This window comes from Cicer arietinum, chromosome 7 (genome assembly GCF_000331145.2).
Source record: "Cicer arietinum cultivar CDC Frontier isolate Library 1 chromosome 7, Cicar.CDCFrontier_v2.0, whole genome shotgun sequence".
Classification (NCBI taxonomy): Eukaryota; Viridiplantae; Streptophyta; class Magnoliopsida; order Fabales; family Fabaceae; genus Cicer; species Cicer arietinum.
In genome coordinates this window covers 49,326,694-49,350,320 of record NC_021166.2, presented here as the reverse complement: position 1 = coordinate 49,350,320, position 23,627 = coordinate 49,326,694, and the positions used below count along the sequence as shown (strand labels likewise).

The following is a 23,627-nucleotide window of genomic DNA, read 5'->3' as shown; positions in this document are numbered from 1 at the left end:
ATAACTCATTCATCATAACTCATAATCATTCAAAGTTCACATCACTCACTCATAACTTACACCCCACAAGTCTCCTCTTCATATTGTGGTTAAAATCACCAACAATGTATGTTTACTAATCTGCGTTTGAGTTCCTTTTTCTCTTCAAAATATAGGGATTTTACGTGAACTCAATTCACATGCGTTGTAAATAGTTCATCGTACACAAACTTAAATCACGTATTCTTACGTGAACTGAATTCACATCCGTTATTAAATTTAAGAGATCATTGGTAGTACGTGAATTCAGTTCACATAAGGATACGTGATTTAAGTTTGTGTATTCAATGGAGTTTAATAATTCACATACACTATACGTGAATACAGTTCACGTACACCTATTGAACTCAATTCACGTAGGTTGCGTGATTTAGGTCACGTAGACGTACATGAATTCAATTCACATATAAGTGATCTAAGTTAAGTAAGTGAGATATACGTGAATTGAGTACACGTATGTGATCTCAGTTCAGTTCACATAAAAACTTTGATATGTTCTTAGGATGCAGATAAATGGACCAAAGGGGGAGACAATAGTGACGAAATGTATGATGGTTTGGACTTTGATTTTGACAAAATGCATGATGGTTTGGAACGTGCTTTTGACGAAATGTATAATGGTTTGGAACCTGATTTTGACGCAATGAATGACGGTGTTGAACCCGAAATGTATAACGGTGATAAACCTATTATGGTGGATTTGATTGAGGTGTTTATCATCGGCATGATGTTTGATACGCAAGATGATTTATTGAGATGAACTAGAAATGTTGGAAGGAAAAAGGAAATTGTCGTCGAGATTTTTTGATTTGTCACTATAAACATACAAATTAAATTCAATTTATATTACACATTAAATAACTTTTACAATTAAATTTTATGTAATATTTAATAGATTTAAGTATGACTTTGGTCTTGGGGCAAATATTGCACTTTTTGATTTTAGTCCGTATAAGTTTTTTTATTTGGATTTAGTCTCTGTAAAATCAGGCAATTGGTTTTGGTCTCTAAAAAAGGAGCTGATAAATTGTCATGATACGTGGACCTATAAATACTCACCGACACATCATATTTTATGATATATTAAAAATTAAAATATTTTATATTATTAATTAATAAATTTATTTATTAATTATTTAATAATTAGAGTTATTTTATAAAAAAAATATTAATAAAAATTAAAAGAGAGATGTAGGGTTTTTTGAAAAACTCGTCATTCTTTTAATGTTGATTGGGACCAAAGTAATCGTCTCTACTTTTAGTGATGACATCTTCCGAATGTGATCGACACAATTCACTACTTCATAGAGCTGGAAAAAAATAGTTATTCAATATAACTAAAAGTTAAATAAAATTCTTTAATAAATCTAAAATGATGTAAATTTAAATTAAATTAATTAAATTTTAAGTAAATACTAAATTAATAATAACCTACACTTAAAAAAATACAAGAAAATTAATAAATTAATTTTAAATTAATGTTTACCTCTCCAACATATATGTTAGATAGCACATGATCCTTTAATGATGCTAAGAGTGACGTATCCTTAGTACTTCTTAGAGAATGATAAACTAAGTGGCGGTGATGGTGGAATCTCAACCGGCACGTTTTCTGTTTGTGTCTACGAACTCTCATATATTTCATTCATTCGTTTAGCAACATTTTCTTGCAAACTATGGTAGTCGTTGTGATCCTTACAAGTGGAATATATTGTCGTCTAAGATCGTCCTCAATCATTGAAACAAACAACATAATTTATAAGAAAAAACTCATTAAAATAACCACTAGATCAGGAGATCCGAACACTAACAAAACTACCCTTGAATCAGTTGATTCAGATACAACGCAATGAAACAAAAACAACTTCTCGATCAGCTGATCCGAACACAACAAACTATTGAAAAAAAACATCTAAATAAGTTGATCCAAACACAATATAACCATGAAAATTAGAAAGAAGAAAAAAACATAAATACAAAAATAAAAGTGGAGAAATAAGATCTTACCTTATGATTCATACTTCTAAACTTGTGAAATGTGATATATTGGATATGATTTTGAATAAACTCAAAGAAATGGAGAGAAAGAAGAAAAAGGGGGAGAAGAATTTGATCTTTTATTTAATTTTAAGTAAACAATTTGATCTTTTATGTTTTAAAATGTTAACAATATTATCATTTTTTTACAAAAATTCATCAAAATTTTCAAACTAAACTCATAAAATTAATTATCATCTTCAATATAATACAAATTTCATCAAATTTATAACTCAAATTTCAAATAAACTCATATTTTCATTATTTATATCTTCAAATTTTTGTAATAAAATTAAATAAGGGCCTAATTAAAAAAAGAAGATAAAAAACTCTAGTGTTATCTGAAATTAAGTTAAGGGATCGCATGAACAATTGTGTCAAATAAATAACTGATTCCAAATTGTCATACTTTATGTTAGTTTCACTTTTTTATCTTACAACATTTCCCTTCTTGGATTTACATTCATAACCAAATAAACCTCAAACAGAAAAGAATTTATGTCACCGAAAATATCATTGGGTTGAGTCGCGGACTAAGTCGCTCTCTTTAAGACGTTTTGAGGCACTGCCCAAATTGTGCAAAGCATATTATCAACCACGAAATCCTCACGATAAAGTAGCTCAGATCATTGTATCGGAGTTCTACTGCACCGTAGAAAATCGTTTTAGAATTACACCCTTAATATGGAATTTGAATGACTACCACTCGTAATATGACACTAAGACCACTCGAATGAAAAAGAAGAAGTGAGTAAGAAATGGGGATAAGAGAGAAAAACCTCAGATTCGTAGTGCTTTTGGTGTGTCTCTCCAACTAAGGAGAACCTTCTATTTATAGATGAAATCCGCAACTGCATCACAGAGAAAAGTGTGATCCATTAGGTCTGATACACTAAATTGTGCTCCGTTATTTAGGTTTTGACCACAGAATGTGCGCTCCAAACTTAGGGTTTTGACCTAGGTTTTTTACCAACAAAACTGAAGCGCGAAATCAGGGGCAAGGAACTGACTGGATCAAATGTTGAATGTTGACTCGGTGGAGGGCAATTACATAATTAACATATCAATAAGAGATAAAAACGCAAGCATTCATTTAATTAATTAAATAAATAATTTATTAATTATTATATGCTAAAAAATAATACACCACTTAGCCAAGGCCAAGGCCCAAGGCCCAAGTCCAAGCCGGCTAGACAGCGGGACGACGGCTGCGGCGCTCGCACGCGTGTTTGATGCTCAATTTTGCATGCATTCTTCCTCTCATATTTGGGACTTCCTTATTTTTCAATTCACAACACTAGCTCTCATTAATGTGGTCATTATTTTCAACAATCTTCCATTAATATCATCATCATTTCCAACAATCTCCCACTTGAATTTAAAAAGAAGGTTTCTGAAATTGCGTCAAACGTTTCGATAAGATTGCGCATAAACAAATGTGTCTCTTGACTTAAACCTTTGCATAGCAAGTAAAATTCAGATTCAACAAGTAGTCTTGAACTCTATCTCTGACATCAAACCCACACACAACCTTTTCATTTGGGTGTATTCTCAAAAGTCTGTGCATTTATGGTCATTCACGTGTATCCCAGTAAAGTGAATGCTCTAGGAATTATGCCTCGAAATTCCATAGGAAGCGGCCCCACTTCCATATTCACATAGGTGGGTTTACCAAGAGTACTCCTGTAGCTATGTACTCCACTCCACATAGAGTATAAATCTCATTAAGAGTTTATATTATCTCATCCTTTTATCGTTTCAAGAATCATAATTCTCTCATATATAATATAGCATGTTCGTCTCTTATCATTGTGACTTGTTATTACCCATTGAACCTAATTCTTGGGATCTCCAGTCTTTTAGGTCGGGTTACCATCATAAGTGATTCATTGATCTATAGGCAATAGTTCCATCATTTTTTATGTATTTAGGACTTTCTCTTTAGTTAATCCTTTCATCAAAGGATCTGCTAAATTTTCATTAGTGCGTACATGATCCACTATAACAGCTCCTTTATAAAGTAATTCACTAACAGTATTGTGCTTACGATGTATTTGTCGTCTCTTGTTGTTGTAATAACGATTTTCAATTTTTCCAATAGTGCGGTACTATCGTAGTGGATCAACACAACTATCAAAGGTTTTTTCCATAAACGAATCTCTGCTAGCAAGCATGTCAACCAACTTGCTTCTTCACTAGCAGTAGTTAGTGCTATCATTTCAGACTCCATAATGGATTGAGCCAGTATCGTCTATTTCTTCGATTTCCAAGATACAACACCACCAGTTATACTGAAAATATAGCCAATGGTTATTTTGGAGTCATATGATAAGGTGTTCCGATCAGCATAAATGTTGAAGTAACAATGTCAACTATAAGGAAGGGGGTTTGAATTATAATTGCCCCTTTTTAAAATTCCTGTTTAAAACTGAAAGTTTAACTCAAGATTGATCTTGGTTATAAACGAAGAACGATCTTGGTTAGTGAAAAAACAACAATATCAATTTTATCAAGTAAAAAATGATTGTAAAGCATATAATAAATAGAGAGAGATAGAGAGATCACATAAGCATTTATCTTGGTTCACCCAAACAAGGGTTACGTCAAGTCCTCACAAATGTGAGATTTTCCACTAAGTGTTCAAGGCAAGATTTATTCTTGGTTGTCACACAGTTTTTCACAGATCAATCTTAATCTTTACACAGTTTCTACCTTTCTACTTAGAAAGGATTTCCTCAGATTTACCTTATACTATTTCAGAAAAGATTTTGCAAGATACCTTTTATAACATAAAATCATTTTTACACACTACTCAAGCTAAGTTAACAATGTAGCCTTGAGTTACAAAATAATGATTTTGAGATTGTTAGAATCTGGGTATTGCTCAACTCTTGTTTGAGAAATATATTCTATATTTAGAACTCAGTTATTACTGATTCTAACAAAACACAAAGAGTGGAACAGCAAGCTGGAGAATGATTTTGAGAATCTCGAGTATGATTGAAATGATTGATACTTTGCTTGGCACTTTGAGTTGTCTATCAGAAATATGTCAAGAATGTTCTTCGTTTTACTGTTTTTGCTTTCTTGATTTTAATTAGATCTACTTTGAAATACTTGGTACCTAACTTGTTTTAACACACTTAAATACACATGTTAAATACCGAAACACTTAGAATCTTAATTAGAATTCTTAATTAACTTTTTGTTTAATTATCATCAAAACATTAATTTGGGATTTTGTCTTAACAAATGTATCCTTCAAAGACGGCAGGAAATCTTTGATAATGTAATCTGAGACTCAATGTCCTTTTAAGGTATCTCATGACTCTTTCGATAGCGTTACAATGCACCATACTAGGTCTACTAGTAAACCTGCACAACAATCCCACGACATAGGCAATGTTGGGCTTAGTATAATCAGTGGCATACTTGAGGCTGCCAATGATGCTCGCATATTCAGTTTGTCTAACACCTTCATCAGTGTTCTTGAAAATTTTCACACTTGGATCATATGGTGTGCAAGCAGGTTTACAGTCAAAGTAATTATATTTCTTTAGGATCTTTTCAACATAGTGAGATTGATTCAAAGAAATTCCCTTTTCTGACCTAGTAATTTTGATTCCAAGGATTACATTTGCATCTCCAAGGTCTTTCATATCAAAGTTGTTACTCAACAAAGATTTCACATTATTTACAACATGAATGTTTGAAACAAATAAGAGTAAGTCGTCTACATAGAGACATATGATAGTGCAAATGTCATTTTCAGATTTGTAATAAATACATTTGTCACTTTCATTTACTTTAAACTCATTCGATATAATCAAGTTATCAAATTTTTCATGCCATTGCTTAGGAGCTTGTTTAAGACCATACAGAGACTTATCTAACTTGCAGACCTTGTCTTCTTGTCCATTAATTACAAAACCTTCATGTGTTCCATATAAATTTCTTCTTCTAGGTCACCATTTAAAAATGTTGCTCTAACATCCATCTGGTGTATCACCAGGTTATGAATATCCGCAAGTGATATGAGCACCGTAATGGATGTTATTCTAGTGATTAGTGAAAAAGTGTCGAAGAAATCTATATTTTCTCTTTGTCTAAAACATTTGGCTACAAGGTGTGCCTTGTATTTATCAACAATTCCATCAGATTTTAGTTTCTTTTTCAAGATCCATTTACAACCTATTGGTTTGCAACCAGGAGGAAAGTCCATTAAATATCATGTCTTGTTATTCTTCTTGCCATAAATTTGCATCCAATGATGACAGAGCTTTTTTTAGATTTGCAGGATCCTCTTCTAAGTTATCGACCATATATTCGGGTCCAAAACCTTTAGCAAATTTTACTCTTTTACTTTTTTGAGTTTCTATTTCACTTTGGTTGTTGCTTTCAGTGCTTCTTCTCACAAGAACTTGACTAGGTTTGTTGCTCCCACTATTTCTCAATTTGAAAGAGAATTTATTTTCATATAAGTCAACATCATTTGATTCTATGATCACTTTCACATTTAGGTCATAGGACCTATACGCTTTATTGTTTACTACATACCCAATTAATACACATTCATAGGATCTACTAGCGAGTTTAATTCGCTAGGGATCGAGGATTCTAACATAAGCCAAACATCCCCATGTTCGAAGATAAGACAAGTTATGTTGTCTTTTCTTCATTATCTCATAAGGAGATGTTTTGTTTTTAGATTTAGGAACTCTATTCAAAACATAGAAAACAGTCAAAATAACTCCCCCCCACCAGTGAGATGCAGCACCAAAGTTAAGCATAATAGCAACAACTAGTTCAGTAAGAGTTATATTCTTTCTTTCAGCTTTACCATTCATTTCAGGTGAATATGTTGTAATAGTTTCATGTATAATTCTTTGGGTTTTATAAAACTCATTAAATAAACTGGAATCATACTCTGTTCCTTTATCACTACGAAACCTCTTAATCTTTTTACTAAATTGATTTTCAATTTCAGTTACAAAGATCTTAAACATGTCAAACACTTCACTTTTATTTTTCATTAGATATACAAAAGTGTAATCAAAGCAATCGTTAATCAAAGTGATGAAATAACATTTTCTATTTCTAGTTAACGTCCCATCAAGTTCACATATATCAGAGTGTATTAATCTAAAAGTTCAGATTCTCTAACTATTGTTTTATGTGAACTCTTAGTTATTTTAGCTTGACTGCAAAAATCACATTTTTCAAAAACCTTCAAAGATAACTTTGAAATTAAACCTAGGTTACTTAAGTTTTAAATCACACGTTTGTTCATATGATAGAGTCTAGCATGCCAAATGTTAAAATCACACAACATGTAACCAGAAGGAACCATTTTACTGATTTCAACATTCAATTTAAACATGGCATCAGTGGCGTACCATTTCCCAACAAAAATACCATTTTTAGAATTACAAATATGCCCCTATAGACTGAGTAAACCATGCCTTATTGAGAAGAAACCCAAAAACCATATTCTTCTTTATTTCTGGAGTGTGCATGACATCCTTCAGAATTAAGGTCTTTCCAAAGGTGAATATTAGTTCTACATCTCCAATACAAGCAACATTAGTGGTGTGGGAATATCCCAACAACACTTTCTTATATTCGGAAGCAGCGTATGTTTTAAACATAGCACGATCATAACAGACATGACGTGAGGCGCCAATGTCTATCCACCATCCCTCTTTCCCACAATGAAAGTAGAGAAAACGTGGGAGAGGATCATTTCTAGGAGGTGGTTGATGCCTTATAATTGAGACCATTTGAGGGTTCCTATTCTTGTTACTGTTCTTTAAAGTGAGATTTTGATTCTTTAGTTGTTTGTCTTTTGGCTTCAGAACTACTCCGATGAATTTATTTTTCTTGTTATTTTCCATAAGAAGAACTTCATCTTTCTGGTCTTGCTTTTGGGATTCCTCCTCAATTTTAAGGCAGGTCATCAGACTTTCTAGAGATAATTTTTTTTTTTTTATGCCTGAGAGAATTTTTAAAATTTTTCCAAGCAGGGGGCAGTTTGTCAATAATAACAACAATTTGAAACTGTTCATTTAGAGACATACCTTCAGAGATGATCTCGCGAGCAATTTTCTTGATTTCATGAGACTGAGCTTCCACTGATATGTCGTATGTCATCTGATATTTGAGGTAGCCGCTAACAACATACTTTTTGTTTCCAGCTTTCCCAGTATCATATTTCTTCTTTAGAGCATCCCAAACCTGTTTAACAATATTGTTATCGGAACTTTAGTAATAATACTGATCATCAGCAAGTCCATTAAGAATATAATTCTTACATAAGTGATTATTATGTTCCCATTGGGTTAATTTAGCAACTTTCTTATCCTTTTCTATTTGTTCAGCTTTTTCTGGAACAACATAAATGTCATCCTTCAGAACGTTGGCAAGTTTTTTTGTGGTTAGAAAAAATAACATATTTTGTTGTCGTGGTTTGAAGTGTCTTCCCTCAAACTGAAATGGTTTGTTGTAGTCAGAAGCAGAAGAACTTGTCGCAGTAATTTTATTGATAGACATGGCATTATGAAAAATCTTAAAATTGTTATTTTTGAATTTCAAAAAAACAACTATGAAAAAACAATCTATGCCACCAAAAATATTACTGGATTGAATCATGAACTAGGTTGCTCTCTTTAACACGTTTCTAGGTCCTGCTCAAATTGTGCAAGGAAGACTATCAGCCACGAAGTCCCCAGGATAAAACAACCCAGATCACTATATCGAAGTTCTACTGCAGCATAGAAAATCGTTCTAGAATTACACCCTCAATATGGTAGTCGAATGACTATCACTCGTAATACGGCATTAAGACAACTTGAAAGAAAAAGAAAAAGTGGGTAAGAAAGGGAGAGAAGAAAGAAAAACCTCAGATTCATAGTACTTTTAGTGTGTTTTTCCAATCGAGGAGAACCCTCTATTTATAGAGGAAATCTGCAATTATATCCAAGAGAAAAGTGTGATCCATTAGGTATGATACACTAAACATACGCTCTGATATTTAGGTTTTGACCACATAAATGTGCACTCTAAACTTAGGGTTTTGACATAGGTTTTTTATCGTGTAATAATAAACACGTGAGACCAATGATTAGGGTTTTGACCAACAAAACTGAAGCGCGAAATTGGGGGCAAGGAAGGATTAGATGTTGAATGTTGACTCGGTGGAGTGCAATTATGTAATTATGCAATTATGTAAAAACGCAAGCATTCATTTAATTAATTAAATAAATAAATAATTTATTAGTTTTCATATGCTAAAAAATAATACACCACTTAGCCAAGACCTAAGCCCAAACCCGACTTGACCCATGCGTTCTTCTTCCTTTACAAAATTGGGGTACCCCTTGGGACACACCCCAAGTTCCATACATCCACCTTATATACACTACTAGCATGTGATATCCCTCATATATGAGATTTTCTTATTTTTCAATTCACAACAACACTAGCTCTCATTAATGTCATAATTATTTCCAACAATCTTTCATTAATATCATCATCATTTCCAACACATTCATAACCAAAGAAACCCCAAATAGAAAAGAAAATATAATAGATAGTGTTAGAGCATCTCCAACGGTTGACAAATACTTTTATCCGCTAGCGTGGAGTTACGTAAAATTGAGTTTTTGGCGAATCCATCGTTGGAGTTGTGTCAAGTTGTGTACATTATGAAAGAACGTACTTTTATAATTTAATAATAATAAATTTATAACTGTTAATTTTTTTTATTAATTTATTAGTTATAATAAATTTATGGTCGTTACCTTTTTTTTAATTAATTTATGACGGTAACTTCTTTTTAATTTATTAATAATAATAATTTTATGACGGTTACTTTTTTAAAATTTATAACCGTTATCTTTTTTTAATTTTTATTATTGTTATAAAAATTTATGTTCAATTTTGTTTTAAATTTAAATAATGTATAACAATATTAATTGAAATATTTAAATTAAAATTTTAAATTGTAATAAAATTAAAAATAAATAAAATATTAATATATAAATTAAAGTTGTTGGACCTAATATGATTTTTAAGAGTTAAACGTAAAAAATGAATGACTTATTCATATGGCACATTAGATCCTATCTAATGTATATAGGTTGAATGTACCATTAGAGATGGTCTTAGAATTAGCCACCGAGAGATTCATTATGTATTTATTATAAAAAATAAATAAAAAATAGAGATTCCCCACCTAAACAAACTTTGGATGAATGAAGTTGGGAAACCGATACCTTATTTTGGTTTGGTTAGGTTAGGTTAATGCTTAATATATAGAGAACACCTAGCAACCTAATTGTGTCTCCATCTTTGTTCTCCCGTGAAAATGAAAGGTGCTTCTATATTTAATATCAATGGAAAACGATGTTTCTTATTTTGGAATGTTTCAATATTTTAAATTTAGTTCCCTCTAAGGATACCATTACCATGTGAACCACTTTGCATATATTTTCCGCTTCTACATTATTATTGTTGTTGATGTCATCATTAAATATTTTCTCTTGTATATAATTTATATAGAAAATTTAAAAATTATAACTAATGTATTGTATTGTTTTTGAAGAAATTATGTACAAGACATTTAAGAGATATATTACAAATGAAATATATAGTTATTTTTTAGTTAATAATTTTATGAAAAACAATTTTTTAACTAATTGACTAATGACATATTTTTGTCTAATGTATAATATATAAAAAACTATTTTTCAAGAGTTTGGTTTTGTTAGAATTTCATGAAAAAAATACTGCAAGCTCATAGTTAGATTCTTACCCATCAAAATTTGTTGCATATAAAAATCTATAATGTGTGAAAATAAATATATTTTTTAGAGAAAAAAAAAATATCATTTACATTCTATATCATCCTATATCACCGTTCCTACGTTATTCTCAGGAACAAAATCAGCAGGTGCCAAGATGTCAACAACAACTTAAATATAATAAAAGATCTCTACCGAATGGTATTGGAGGACACCTTAGACACTAATTGATTTTAGTTCAACATCTATACTTTTAGTATTTTTGTTAATCAATTTATATTATTATTAAAGATTAAATAACTTTTTAGTCTCTATAAAATTTTAACATTTTATTTTTAGTCCCTAAAAAAATTTCTTAACCTTTTAATCCCAAAAAAATATTTGTTTTTCTTTTTCTTCCCTACTTTTAAGTAAACTAATGTTTATCTATCGGATTTTTGAATGATTTTTTTCAGTTATGTTTAGATTATTATATAAAAAAAAATCTTACAAAATTTAGAATTTTTTAATAAATAATTAATTAAATATGAAGTTTTTACCCCTTAAAAAATTCATATTTAATTCATCTTTTAATAAATAATTCTAATTTTTTGTGATAGAGATTCTAATATTTTAAACATATCTACAAAAATTTCATTCAAAAATATAGAGATACACAAGAAGTATACATACATCAGAAACCGTATAAAACACATCATAAGTCAATATCTTTTCTCATCATCATCCCAGAAGACGAAGAAATAAAATATTAATAAAAAATTAAAATTATATGTTTATACAGTGTCTAATGTTGGAATTTTAGTTCAAAAATAATTTCACTTTAGATAATTGGATAAATTTAAATTTTTTTTTATAAAAAAAAAATTGACTTATTTTTATACATTCTCAACATCTTTATCTTCATCGAGTAAAACTTGTATGGTCACAACCACAAACTTTTATTACTTAGACACAAAGACAGATCCAATAACTTTTTACAATGGGGGGCAAGAAAATAACTTATAGTATTTTTATAAAAGAAAATCATTTTCAGTTTCTATAAATAAAAATTTTATGACACTAGAACACCCCAAAATATATCTTTTTATCATTGTAACTGTTTTGTGTTAAAGATTTGATAAAATTAGCCTGATATATGATAAAAATTACTACCAATTAGAAGGATAGATTTATAATAAAAATTTCTATTAGTCTCTTATAATTTTTCTACATTTGTTTTTTGTTTTTTTAAATTCTTTTATTAGAGAGGTAGTAACTATTCTTTATACGAATAAAACAAAAATGATTAGACATTTGTATTTTTTTCTTTGTGAGGAGATTGATTATCATATCTCACATTGATGAATATGAAATATTAAGTCGTTACATATGTATAAATATTCGGTATAATATTTATACTGGATTTACCTGCCATGAGAATACTACATAATTTTTATATAAGTGTCATTAACAATTCTCGTGAGATCATAGTGAGTAGTCATTCGACTTGAAGTCATTTTGATCCCGACATGAGAAGTTGTAGATTTTAAAACTATCAATTATTGTATGTAACAGAACAATCATAAAAGTGGTTAATGTGCTGCAATAAATCATGTGAACGAGTGTGAGTTATGTAGATAGAATTTATCCATCGTACATCATAGGAGTTATGTTTTGGGCCACTCGATAGAGTGAGACTCTGGAAATGCATAGTCATGTTAGAATGAATCAATATGTGATATTAGGTCCAATAGTTTTATGCGTCTACTTTGAGATTGAAAAATAAAGAATTAAGCATTGCAAGGATGACACATATTATGATTTGCGTTCAATTAGACATTTAGACCATAGGACAATTACTACACAATAAATAGTGATCATGGTATGGTTTCAATCGTATCACTGGTTTTTTCATCATTCAGGTAACAATGATGCATTACTAGATGTCAATCATTGTTTAAAATATTTTATATTATAATGACTATATATAATATTATTACCATTTCTGTGAGAATCTATAAGGGTCACATGCATAAAAGTACTGACAATGAAACAAACGATTAAATTAAATAAGATTTGATATAGTTAGATGTTAATTGTATTAAATATGATGTAATACATTAACATATTTATAATTTATGTAAATTAAATATGATTTGATTAAATAAATGACGGTTGGAAATTAATGTAATTAATATGATTTAATTTAATTAAAATAGTTTAATTAAATAAAAAATTTAGGACTTTTTTGGTTTGGGTCCAAAATAGAAGTTTTAGGATTTTAGACTTTTAGTAACTCATTCACTATAAATAGAAGAATATCACACTCTCCAAGTAATCCAAATTGTCACTACCCTTATATATTGGCTAGCACCACGTTCTGTATTGTGATCACGTGAACTATGTAGAGACACCGTTAAAACACGATTTAAGTGAGATGCTTTGTGATGGTGATTTGTATCATCCTCGATGCTTGAGGTAAACACATGAACTTTTTTTGTAAATTTTTGTGCATATGTGATCCTTGGCTAAAGAAAGTATTTCGCTCTTGATAGTGATTTTAAAAGTCTATCTCTTGATTTCCCAACACACTTACCTCTTTTATACTCTAAGCTTCACATCGGGGCTGACTTGCACACACTTTGACGATCACGTCAAAATTTGTTTAAAAGTGAGAAGTTTTGTGTTAGAATTTAGTGTTACCTTTGTCTGCACCAGATGTCCTTTTTAAATGACATTCCCTATGGTTTCTATAAGAAATTCGTTAGGGTTGTCAATAAGAAGATACGTGGTTCTCAAACACTATATGATTTCGAACTTGTGTGCTCGTTGATGTTAGGTGATTGTTTCTATCGTGTGGTTGTGATCATAATATGATTGCTATAATGTGATTGAATATGAATGTATAAGTGATCTATGGTGGTCTTTCATTTCTGAGATATGAATCGAGTTGGTCTTAAGTCGATCCATTGTAGTGATAAAATGGTCCACATTGGCCTGAGTTCAGCCTAAAACAAAACCTAATACCGAAATCTAGGAGAACCAGTACATACCAAAATAACCTCCAAAATATCATCGATCGCACATATGCATATGGAGTGGAGATATCGATCATACAAATGTTTCTTTTCTACGCTAATTGAAACTTTTTTGTTAGTTTCTTTGGTTTACTCACACTTTCCAAACTCAATTTACTTCCTTACTGAATGTCTCATTGATGCAACAATGCAACTACTATTTCAAAATCGATAAACAAATGATAATAGTGAAAGTAACCAATTCAAACATGTTGGAGATTACTTGATGCTCATACACTAGTAATGGAGACTTAGCAATATCGAAATTCATGGATTTAGGATTTATTGCAAAATTTGAGAATTTTGATTTTAGATGGGAGTGAATATAAACTAGATTCATGCAATTTAAGGTATACTTGCATGAGGATGAATATAAACCGGATTTAAAATGATTTTTTTTTTTTAATTTAAAGAATGTGATAAAGATGAGGATGAAATAATCCATATGCGAATGACCTTTTTTTTTTATAATCGAGAATGGAGATGATGTTCATAGGTTTACTAGATTTCTTTATTTTTAACAAAATAATATATTAAAAAATAAATAATTAATAATAATCTTATAGTACTTGATTTCCCAACACACTTACCTCTTTTATACTCTAAGCTTCACATCGGGGCTGACTTGCACACACTTTGACGATCACGTCAAAATTTGTTTAAAAGTGAGAAGTTTTGTGTTAGAATTTAGTGTTACCTTTGTCTGCACCAGATGTCCTTTTTAAATGACATTCCCTATGGTTTCTATAAGAAATTCGTTAGGGTTGTCAATAAGAAGATACGTGGTTCTCAAACACTATATGATTTCGAACTTGTGTGCTCGTTGATGTTAGGTGATTGTTTCTATCGTGTGGTTGTGATCATAATATGATTGCTATAATGTGATTGAATATGAATGTATAAGTGATCTATGGTGGTCTTTCATTTCTGAGATATGAATCGAGTTGGTCTTAAGTCGATCCATTGTAGTGATAAAATGGTCCACATTGGCCTGAGTTCAGCCTAAAACAAAACCTAATACCGAAATCTAGGAGAACCAGTACATACCAAAATAACCTCCAAAATATCATCGATCGCACATATGCATATGGAGTGGAGATATCGATCATACAAATGTTTCTTTTCTACGCTAATTGAAACTTTTTTGTTAGTTTCTTTGGTTTACTCACACTTTCCAAACTCAATTTACTTCCTTACTGAATGTCTCATTGATGCAACAATGCAACTACTATTTCAAAATCGATAAACAAATGATAATAGTGAAAGTAACCAATTCAAACATGTTGGAGATTACTTGATGCTCATACACTAGTAATGGAGACTTAGCAATATCGAAATTCATGGATTTAGGATTTATTGCAAAATTTGAGAATTTTGATTTTAGATGGGAGTGAATATAAACTAGATTCATGCAATTTAAGGTATACTTGCATGAGGATGAATATAAACCGGATTTAAAATGATTTTTTTTTTTTAATTTAAAGAATGTGATAAAGATGAGGATGAAATAATCCATATGCGAATGACCTTTTTTTTTTATAATCGAGAATGGAGATGATGTTCATAGGTTTACTAGATTTCTTTATTTTTAACAAAATAATATATTAAAAAATAAATAATTAATAATAATCTTATAGTACCTTGGCAACTAAACACTTTTTTAATAAAAAAGATTAACATGTACATATTTTAAAAAGATAAATATAAAGAAAAAATATTCTTTATTTTTAAAACGTGTACAAGAATTTAATAAAATTTAACTAATAGACAATTTAAATTTAAAAAATAAAAGAAAGTTTTCATTGTTGATTAATTAATGTTTTCTATTACTCTCTTCCATTCCTTTTCTCCCCCCTTTATTTTTTTTTTTTCTTTTAAAATAATTTACCCACCTTTCTTTTATAAACCAAACATAACATAAATGATTTGGTTTAGCCTACTAATTAATTCCTAGTTTTTAGATTTGACGTTTGGGCTTTCATTTGATTTACACAATTGACCACTGTCCTTACTTCTCACATGTCATTGCCAATTGCCACACAAGTCAGTCTTTAATTGGCGGACTTCAACCCATAATTTCATTTCACTTTAATATCTTGATAAGTCCAACTACACCGGTCAACCGGTTCAACCTTTTCTCCCTTGGTGCCATTCTTTCTTAACCCTTTCCTTCTCTCCTACTGGTTCATCCGGTTCCCCGACACACACTTCAAAGACTTCATTTCGCCTCCATTTCACTCCCATTTCTTCTCAAATAAATTCTTCCCAATTTCATTTACATTTCAATTTCAATTTCAATATCTGAACTAAACGTTACTCTCTTCTTCTTCTTCTTCTATGTGTCCTCGCTATCATCGTTCGAGGTTGAAGCCTAATTTCGATGTTCCAGATCTCATTGTTTAATCTCTTATCATTCTGATTTCAACCAAAGTTCTTTCGGTTTCCGAACATGATTGTCACCTTCTCAATCTGTAACCGGTGAGAAAATCACGATTTCAGATATATCATTTTCTTGCTATTTTTACTTTTCTATTTTTAAAAAATCACTTGATCATTGCGAAAATCACTTTTTTTAAGCGTAAATTTTCTACCGATCATAATTTCTGATTTTCTATTTTTCGCTTTGATGACAAAATTTAATTCTCATTTCTTTTTTGTTACTTTGTTTTTCACTATTGTTTATCGTCAGTTTGTTACTTTAGCGTTCTGTTTTATACGATTCTTATTTGTTTGTTTAATAATTTGATGTGTTGTGATTTATTTTTATTTATTTTGAGTTATTTCATTTTTATATTCATGTTTCTGCTCTAGTATGGTAGTATTTTTCTTGTCGAAATCCAGCTTTATATTTAGGGTTTACTTTTTCTGTCTTATTTGGCTGCATTTTTAGTTTTGTTGAGAAGTTCATTTAGTTATGAAATTAAAAAAACATTTTTGAAAAGTGTATGAAAATGTTAAATTTTGTAAACTGGCCAAAACATTTGTTTTTATTATTAGCTAAAAAAATAAAAATAACAATTTCTAAAAAAGGTTAATAGAATTAGTCCTAAAAATACATTTTTTTAGGCTTAGATGAAGTGGTTACTAATTTTGTTTATGATTGTTTGGTTCAGTTAACTAAAGCATGTGCTGTGGCCCAGTGAAATCAAAATCAAGGACTTCATTTTTAGTGTTGCCTTAGAAGTTTCAACTAACGAAAAGGATATGAAAACACTAACCATTGATACTGAAGATTCTTTTTCCAGTTTATTGGAATTTGCTTCTAACAATGACATTGAAGGTTTTAAGTTGCTATTAGATAAAGAAGGAGCTTCTTCGATTAATGAGGCGGGTATTTGGTATGGTCGGCAGAATGGGTCTAAGCAGATTGTTCTTGAGCATAGAACTCCTTTGATGGTTGCTGCTACTTATGGAAGTATTGATGTTATGAAGCTTATACTATCGTATCCTGAAGCAGATGTGAATTTTGCTTGTGGGGTGAATAAAAGCACTGCCCTTCACTGTGCTGCTTCTGGTGGGTCAGTTAATGTTGTTGATGTTGTGAGGCTTCTTATATCAGCTGGTGCTGATGTTAATTGTGTCGATGTCAATGGAAATCGTCCTGTTGATGTCATTGTTGTTCCTCCAAAGCTGCAAGGCATGAAAGCAGTTCTTGAGGAACTTCTTTTGGATAATGCCTCTGATAATGGCTCTGTTGGTGACTTCTCTGTACCGGTGTCTGTTAAGTCTTCTAGTTCCGGTTCACTTGAAAATGGGACGGCGTTACCATACTCTCCTTCAGTGTCGCCACCTTCTCCTATGGCGGAATTGAAATTTACTGAGAAAAAAGAGTATCCAGTTGATCCATCACTTCCTGATATAAAAAACAGCATATATGCAAGTGATGAATTTCGGATGTTTTCTTTCAAGGTTCGTCCTTGTTCCCGTGCGTACTCTCATGATTGGACCGAGTGTCCATTTGTTCATCCTGGAGAAAATGCTCGGAGAAGAGACCCTAGGAAGTTCCATTATAGTTGTGTGCCTTGCCCTGAATTTAGGAAAGGGACTTGTAGGCGTGGAGATATGTGTGAGTATGCTCATGGAGTATTCGAGTGCTGGCTTCACCCAGCTCAGTATCGAACTCGCCTCTGTAAAGATGGCATTAGTTGTAATAGAAGGGTGTGTTTTTTTGCTCACATTCCAGAGGAATTGAGGCCATTGTATGCGTCAACTGGATCTGCAGTTCCTTCACCGCGATCATCTGCCACTGCTCTTAATGCGATGGACATGGCTGCTGCAATGAACCTTTTTCCCGGTTCACCTTCGTCAGTCTCTTCCATGTCTCCATCTCATTTTTCCCAGCCGATGTCCCCTTCTGGAAATAGTATCTCATTCTCAAATGCTTCCTGGGCACAGCAAAATGTTCCAGCACTTCATTTACCAGGAAGCAATCTTCAATCTAGTCGATTGAGATCTTCACTTAGTGCTCGTGACATTCCACTTGAAGACTTCAATGTGCTGACTGATTTTGATGGCCAGCAACACCTTTTTAATGACTTGAGCTGTTTGTCACAGCCTGGCCCTGGTTCTTGTCGGTCTAAGACACTAACTCCATCAAATCTTGAAGAGCTGTTTTCTGCTGAAATTTTGTCAACTCCCCGATATTCTGACCAAGCAATGGCTTCTGTTTTTTCCCCTTCACATAAATCAGCTGCTATGAATCAGTTTAAGCAGCTTCAAAGTATGTTATCACCAATAAATACTAATATGTTGTCTCCTAAGAACGTTGACCATCCTCTGTTACAGGCTTCATTTGGTGTCCCTTCTTCAGGTAGGATGTCACCTAGAAGCGTTGAACCAATCTCCCCAATGAGCCCCCGGATGTCTGCATTTGTGCAGCGTGAGAAACAGCAGCAACAGCTGCGGAGTATAAGTTCTAGGGACCTTGGTGCCAACAATCCTACCTCAGTTGTTGGATCCCCTACAAACCCATGGTCTAAGTGGGGATCTCCTAATGGGATGGCTGATTGGTCGGTAAATGGGGACGAACTAAGTCGCCAAATGCGCAGTGCGTCGTCTTTTGAACACACAAACAATGGGGAAGAGCCTGATCTGTCATGGGTCCAAACCCTAGTGAAGGATTCCTCACCTGAGATAATTAAAGAGAAGTTTGCATCTTCTGGACCTATTGCGTCTGCTGATGGATTGAATTCCAATTCACAAATTGAATCTGTTGATCATTCTGTTTTAGGGGCTTGGCTTGAGCAAATGAAACTGGATCAGCTTGTAGTCTAGTTATTAAATTGACACTTCACATCTTATTGAGATAGGTATTTAAATTCTTAAGGTACATATTCTTTTGGTGAAATTTTTTCGGATGAAGACAACAAGGAACGGAAGTAGTAAAAGGAGGAGGCTTGGCTACAATGTTGAAGCGTAGTAGTATTCTATTTTTCCAATAAAAGAATAAAATTTGACATTCAATATTTTGCTAGAGAGCTTAAAAAGAGGTGAAGAACTATCTCTTTGGGCTGATATTCGTTAGGGAGAGAATCCTGTGGAGGTCGTGTATTTTTCTTCCGAAACGCCCTGTTTTCAGGATTTTTCCTTTTTCCACTTTCAAGTTCTTTCTCAAGTTGTTGCCTATATATAAAAATATTGATATGATGAAGGAATAATTGCGCAGGTAATTTGCACTGCTGAGTATTTGCTGCAGATCTAAGAAATAGTGAAGTTCATTATGTTCATTTGGTGTATTAATTTGGAGTGTACCGGTTATCATTTAATTTTCAAACTCAAATGATATGTGCTTTATTATCTTGATGTTTTTCTTACTTTTTTTGTGTGTCTTGGAACTACCAACAACTTGTAATGTTCTCCTTTTGAGCAACTATTTAATATATTATGTACTACTTGAGCATTGTTTTTGGTCTTCTAAATTGAATAAATAGTAGATAGTATAGTGAGAAAAATCAAGTTATTTTATTAATTTATGTTTGTTATGTTGTGTTCTTAAAATTATGTCTGGTCATAGTAATCATAGGTGTATAACTAACTTGGCAAAGCCACGGTTGAGAAAAGTATAAAATAGTTGTTTATGTTGAAAATTTGATAGAAAGATTAAAGAGTAACATGTAGTATCTGTTTATTTTTTTCAAGAATTAGAAGATTGTGTTTTATTTCTAAGGAATCAAACTAAATTTCCGCAGTTTCTCGTAAATGAGAACAAGATTCCACTCCTATTTTTTATAGGTGGGTTTGGGATTGAAGGATAATGATACTTTGTGTTTGATACTCTGGTGGATGAGAAAAGAAGCTTTGTGGTGAATGGTAAAAGGGTCGTTTTAGTGTAATTGCGTTGAATGATAATATAAAGATATGGATTATGGTGTTAATTATGTCGCTTGATGGCAAGGCAACCCCACATAATAATGGGCTAATAATGCAATAAATTTTGGTTAGGCAGAGTAGGTAGGTGTTTCATTAGGGGTAGATTATGGATGCCTATTGAACCTCAATAATGTCTCCTAGTTCTTGGTCAGTTTGTCAATTGGCTGTGGTCTGTGGATTCCAGCCCACTCTTTTCCCCTCACTAATGCACCCAACACAATGGAGCCGTCTATTAAATTCTAAAGTTTAAAGTCGATCTCAAAAAGTTTAGTACTAAATCTTTTAATATTAAATTATTTATTGAAATAAATTTTTAAATTTTCGATAATTTATTATTTCATTTGTTTTTGTAGGATTAAGTGATCAAGAGTCTAATGTTTTTCAATTGATATTTTTCTATGAAAATTTTTAAAATTTATTTTTCTTAAAAAAATCAAATTATATTTTAAAATGAAATAGAAATCTCAAATAAATTTTGAGAAATTTGAAATCATTTTTTTGGAAGAAAATCAAAATTTTTGAGAAATTTTAATTATTTTTTTAAGAAAAAAAAGTTCTTCAAAAAATTGAAAATAGAAATTTTTAAATTATATTTTTGAACCTTTTTTCAATTTTTTTTTGTAAAAAATATTAAAAGATAAATTGAAAAAGTGGGGGTATAAATCTCACTTAACCAAAAAAATTTAAAGTTTTTATTTATTTATTTAGTTTTAAAATTCTTTTATAGTTTTAACCATAAAACTTTTTAGCCTCATTAATATATAGCTGAGACTAATAATAGTAAGTGGATTTGTGAAGTGTTATAACACTAACCCTCTATTATTGTTGTTGTAGCCCATCACTCCTTGTAGGTACATATCCTTACAAGCGTTGTTGTCATATGATAAAATAATGATGATTTACTGCTACTAAAACCTAACACATTATTAATTGATAAGAAGAAAAAATAACATGAATGTAGTGTAACGCATCCCTAATAAGTAATAGCCACCCTCTAATGCACTAGTATCTTCTAAGAGGAAACCAGAATTTTAGACAGTACGGAACACCTCTATAGCTTGCGAAGAGAGAAGATCAAATCACTACTACTATTCTTATGATATATGATAAAATAATGAATAAAGAACCAAATTGGTCAAAAATAATATTTAAATGAATTGACAGTTGTATAAATGAAATATATTAGTTTATTTATTAAGTTTGATTTAAGTTTAATTGATTTTTTTTAAATGTTAAATTACGATGATAAAATATAAAATTATTTATGTCACGTTATTAAAAATTATTGACATATAAATATTTAATCTATATAATAAATGTAGTATTTAGTTCTTAGACTAAAAAAGAAATAATATTGAGATGGATTAATTTAGTCCAAAATTATTTTTACGTCAGAATAAATTTATTTTAGTAGTTAATATATATTATTAGAGTAATTAAATATAAGAATATATTTACTTATTCACATAATTTATTTATTTTTGAAGGTGTCAGAACACTTAGTTTTGCCTCTATATATTCACACATGTTTATGTAATTTTGACATAATCAAAGACTATTGAGTCATTGTCTTACATTTAAAATATGTTTACTTTTGTAAAAATATTTTTTGCTTTTATTTTTTAAAGTATGTCTTCATTTTAATTAGCTAATAAGATGTGATACTTTTAAAGAAAATTATTATAACAGAGAGAAGATGAAACATTAATTTGAGATGGTGCACTTTTAAAAATAATATAAATAATTCTTTTGATATTTTTCATTTTTAATATAGACAATTATTTCTTTAAGAGAGTCTATTATTTTTTTTATCAGCACATGTTTTTTTTAAAAAAATCACAAAATAAATACTCTTACGCAAAAGAATCTTAAATATAGTAAATATAAGTTACTTTCTGGTTATCATTGTAGATAAAGTGTGTGAAATTTAAATCATCTAAAATGATTAAAATATAAATAAAAAAAATTAAGTGTTATTATTTTAACAGTTATGTGATTTGTTATGATATATATAACGTCTAACCAATATTTTATTTTTTAAACAACTCAAAACCAAAGACACGATACAAATTGCTTAAGAAATCATTTCAATAATGACATCCAATCTTTATGACAGAAAAATCGTATCAACTCTCTCTGTTTTAAAATTTGTTGAATGACAAAAACATGCCAGCACCAACCCACAAATGTCATGGTGGAAGGTGACACATATCATCATTCGTAAATTAAAGCTACATATACCAAAGGTTGAGCAATCATGTAGCAATACCACTAAGGGAAGCATTAGTGCTAGTGGAGTATGAAACCAAATTGGTTTGGCAAAAAGTGCTTTCGTTGGTATTACTTTTCTCTTCGAAAAGACTTATTGGATTGGACACATCTAATTTCTATATTCATTGGAAGGCTCTCAATGGTATTTTTTGTAACAAAAGCTTCAACTTAATTTTTTTTAAAAACTAGTGATATATATTGACGAGTATGAAATGCATATAAGCAAGATGACAAGAAGATAGTTCTCATATCAAAGATAGCTATCAAAATATAGATATATGATTGTATATACTTTATTACTTTATCATCACCGTATATATTTAAACAAAATTCTTTTTTATTTCTAATTTTCTACCTACAAGACAAATAGAGTTTTATTCACTCAAGTCTAATTCCAGTTACGTTCACTAGTCTAATGTTATGTGCATATGCAATTTTATATATATACACACAATACACAAATATATAAATAAAGCAAAACATTAGTAAAATAAAAAAGCAAAATATTACATAAGTCTATTTATATAAAACAATTATTTATACAAAAGTCTATCTATATAATACTCTTAAGTTACACCCTTTTAAAATCTTCATATATCTCAGTTTTTCTACTAATGTTAGCGAGAATGAGTTCCGATTATATCACTAGAAACATTGGTAGAATTTCTCATTTCTAAACTTTTTGAAATAAATAAGATGATTACAGTTGATGGCATCAAAAAAACTCCTTGCAAAATTGATGGAGAGATGTGTGATTATAATCCATTTGTCCTCCCCAGTTCGGGGATATTCGAAAGCAACAATGAGTCAAATATTCTCAGATCACAAAAGAATTTGATACATCATCTCAATCCAAAATCTTAAAACATCAGTTATATGTGTCTCCCCTCTTATATATTCAATATTCACCACGTTTTTAATCGATGTGAGACTTAATCACTGACACTTGAACCCAACATCTACCTCTTTTGAGCCTTCTAATTTCAACATGGTGTGAAAGTGGACTGTTCCTCCCATAATTCATACTTTTCTTTGGAAGTTTGGCCACGAAAAA

General features: G+C 30.8%; 2 protein-coding genes across 2 annotated transcripts; one reads left to right on the top strand and one right to left on the bottom strand.

Annotated features, from left to right (window-relative positions):
• Positions 1-7,502: 7,502 nt before the first annotated feature.
• On the bottom strand, positions 7,503-8,625 carry LOC140918840 (uncharacterized). The gene is made up of 3 exons (XM_073363639.1): positions 8,428-8,625; positions 8,154-8,310; positions 7,503-8,041 (listed from the first exon to the last, which is right to left on the bottom strand). Exons 1-3 carry the CDS (start codon positions 8,623-8,625, stop codon positions 7,503-7,505), a joined length of 894 nt encoding a protein of 297 aa, XP_073219740.1.
• Positions 8,626-16,108: 7,483 nt separating this feature from the next.
• LOC101514203 (zinc finger CCCH domain-containing protein 30-like) lies at positions 16,109-19,834 on the top strand. Its single transcript, XM_004510897.4, has 2 exons — positions 16,109-16,411; positions 17,047-19,834. Exon 2 carries the CDS (start codon positions 17,138-17,140, stop codon positions 19,205-19,207), a length of 2,070 nt encoding a protein of 689 aa, XP_004510954.1. The 5' UTR covers positions 16,109-16,411; positions 17,047-17,137; the 3' UTR covers positions 19,208-19,834.
• The last annotated feature ends 3,793 nt before the right edge of the window (positions 19,835-23,627 follow it).

Bases quoted from the DNA above. Each gene is read 5' to 3' on its own strand.
- LOC101514203 (XM_004510897.4), top strand. From the start codon at position 17,138: ATGAAAACACTAACCATTGATACTGAAGATTCTTTTTCCAGTTTATTG.
- LOC140918840 (XM_073363639.1), bottom strand. From the start codon at position 8,625: ATGTCTATCAATAAAATTACTGCGACAAGTTCTTCTGCTTCTGACTAC. The intron at 8,311-8,427 runs GTTGCTAAATTA...ATTGTTAAACAG, and splicing joins AAATAGAAAAGGATAAGAAA to GTTTGGGATGCTCTAAAGAA. The intron at 8,042-8,153 runs GTATGTCTCTAA...AATTATCTCTAG, and splicing joins TCGCGAGATCATCTCTGAAG to AAAGTCTGATGACCTGCCTT.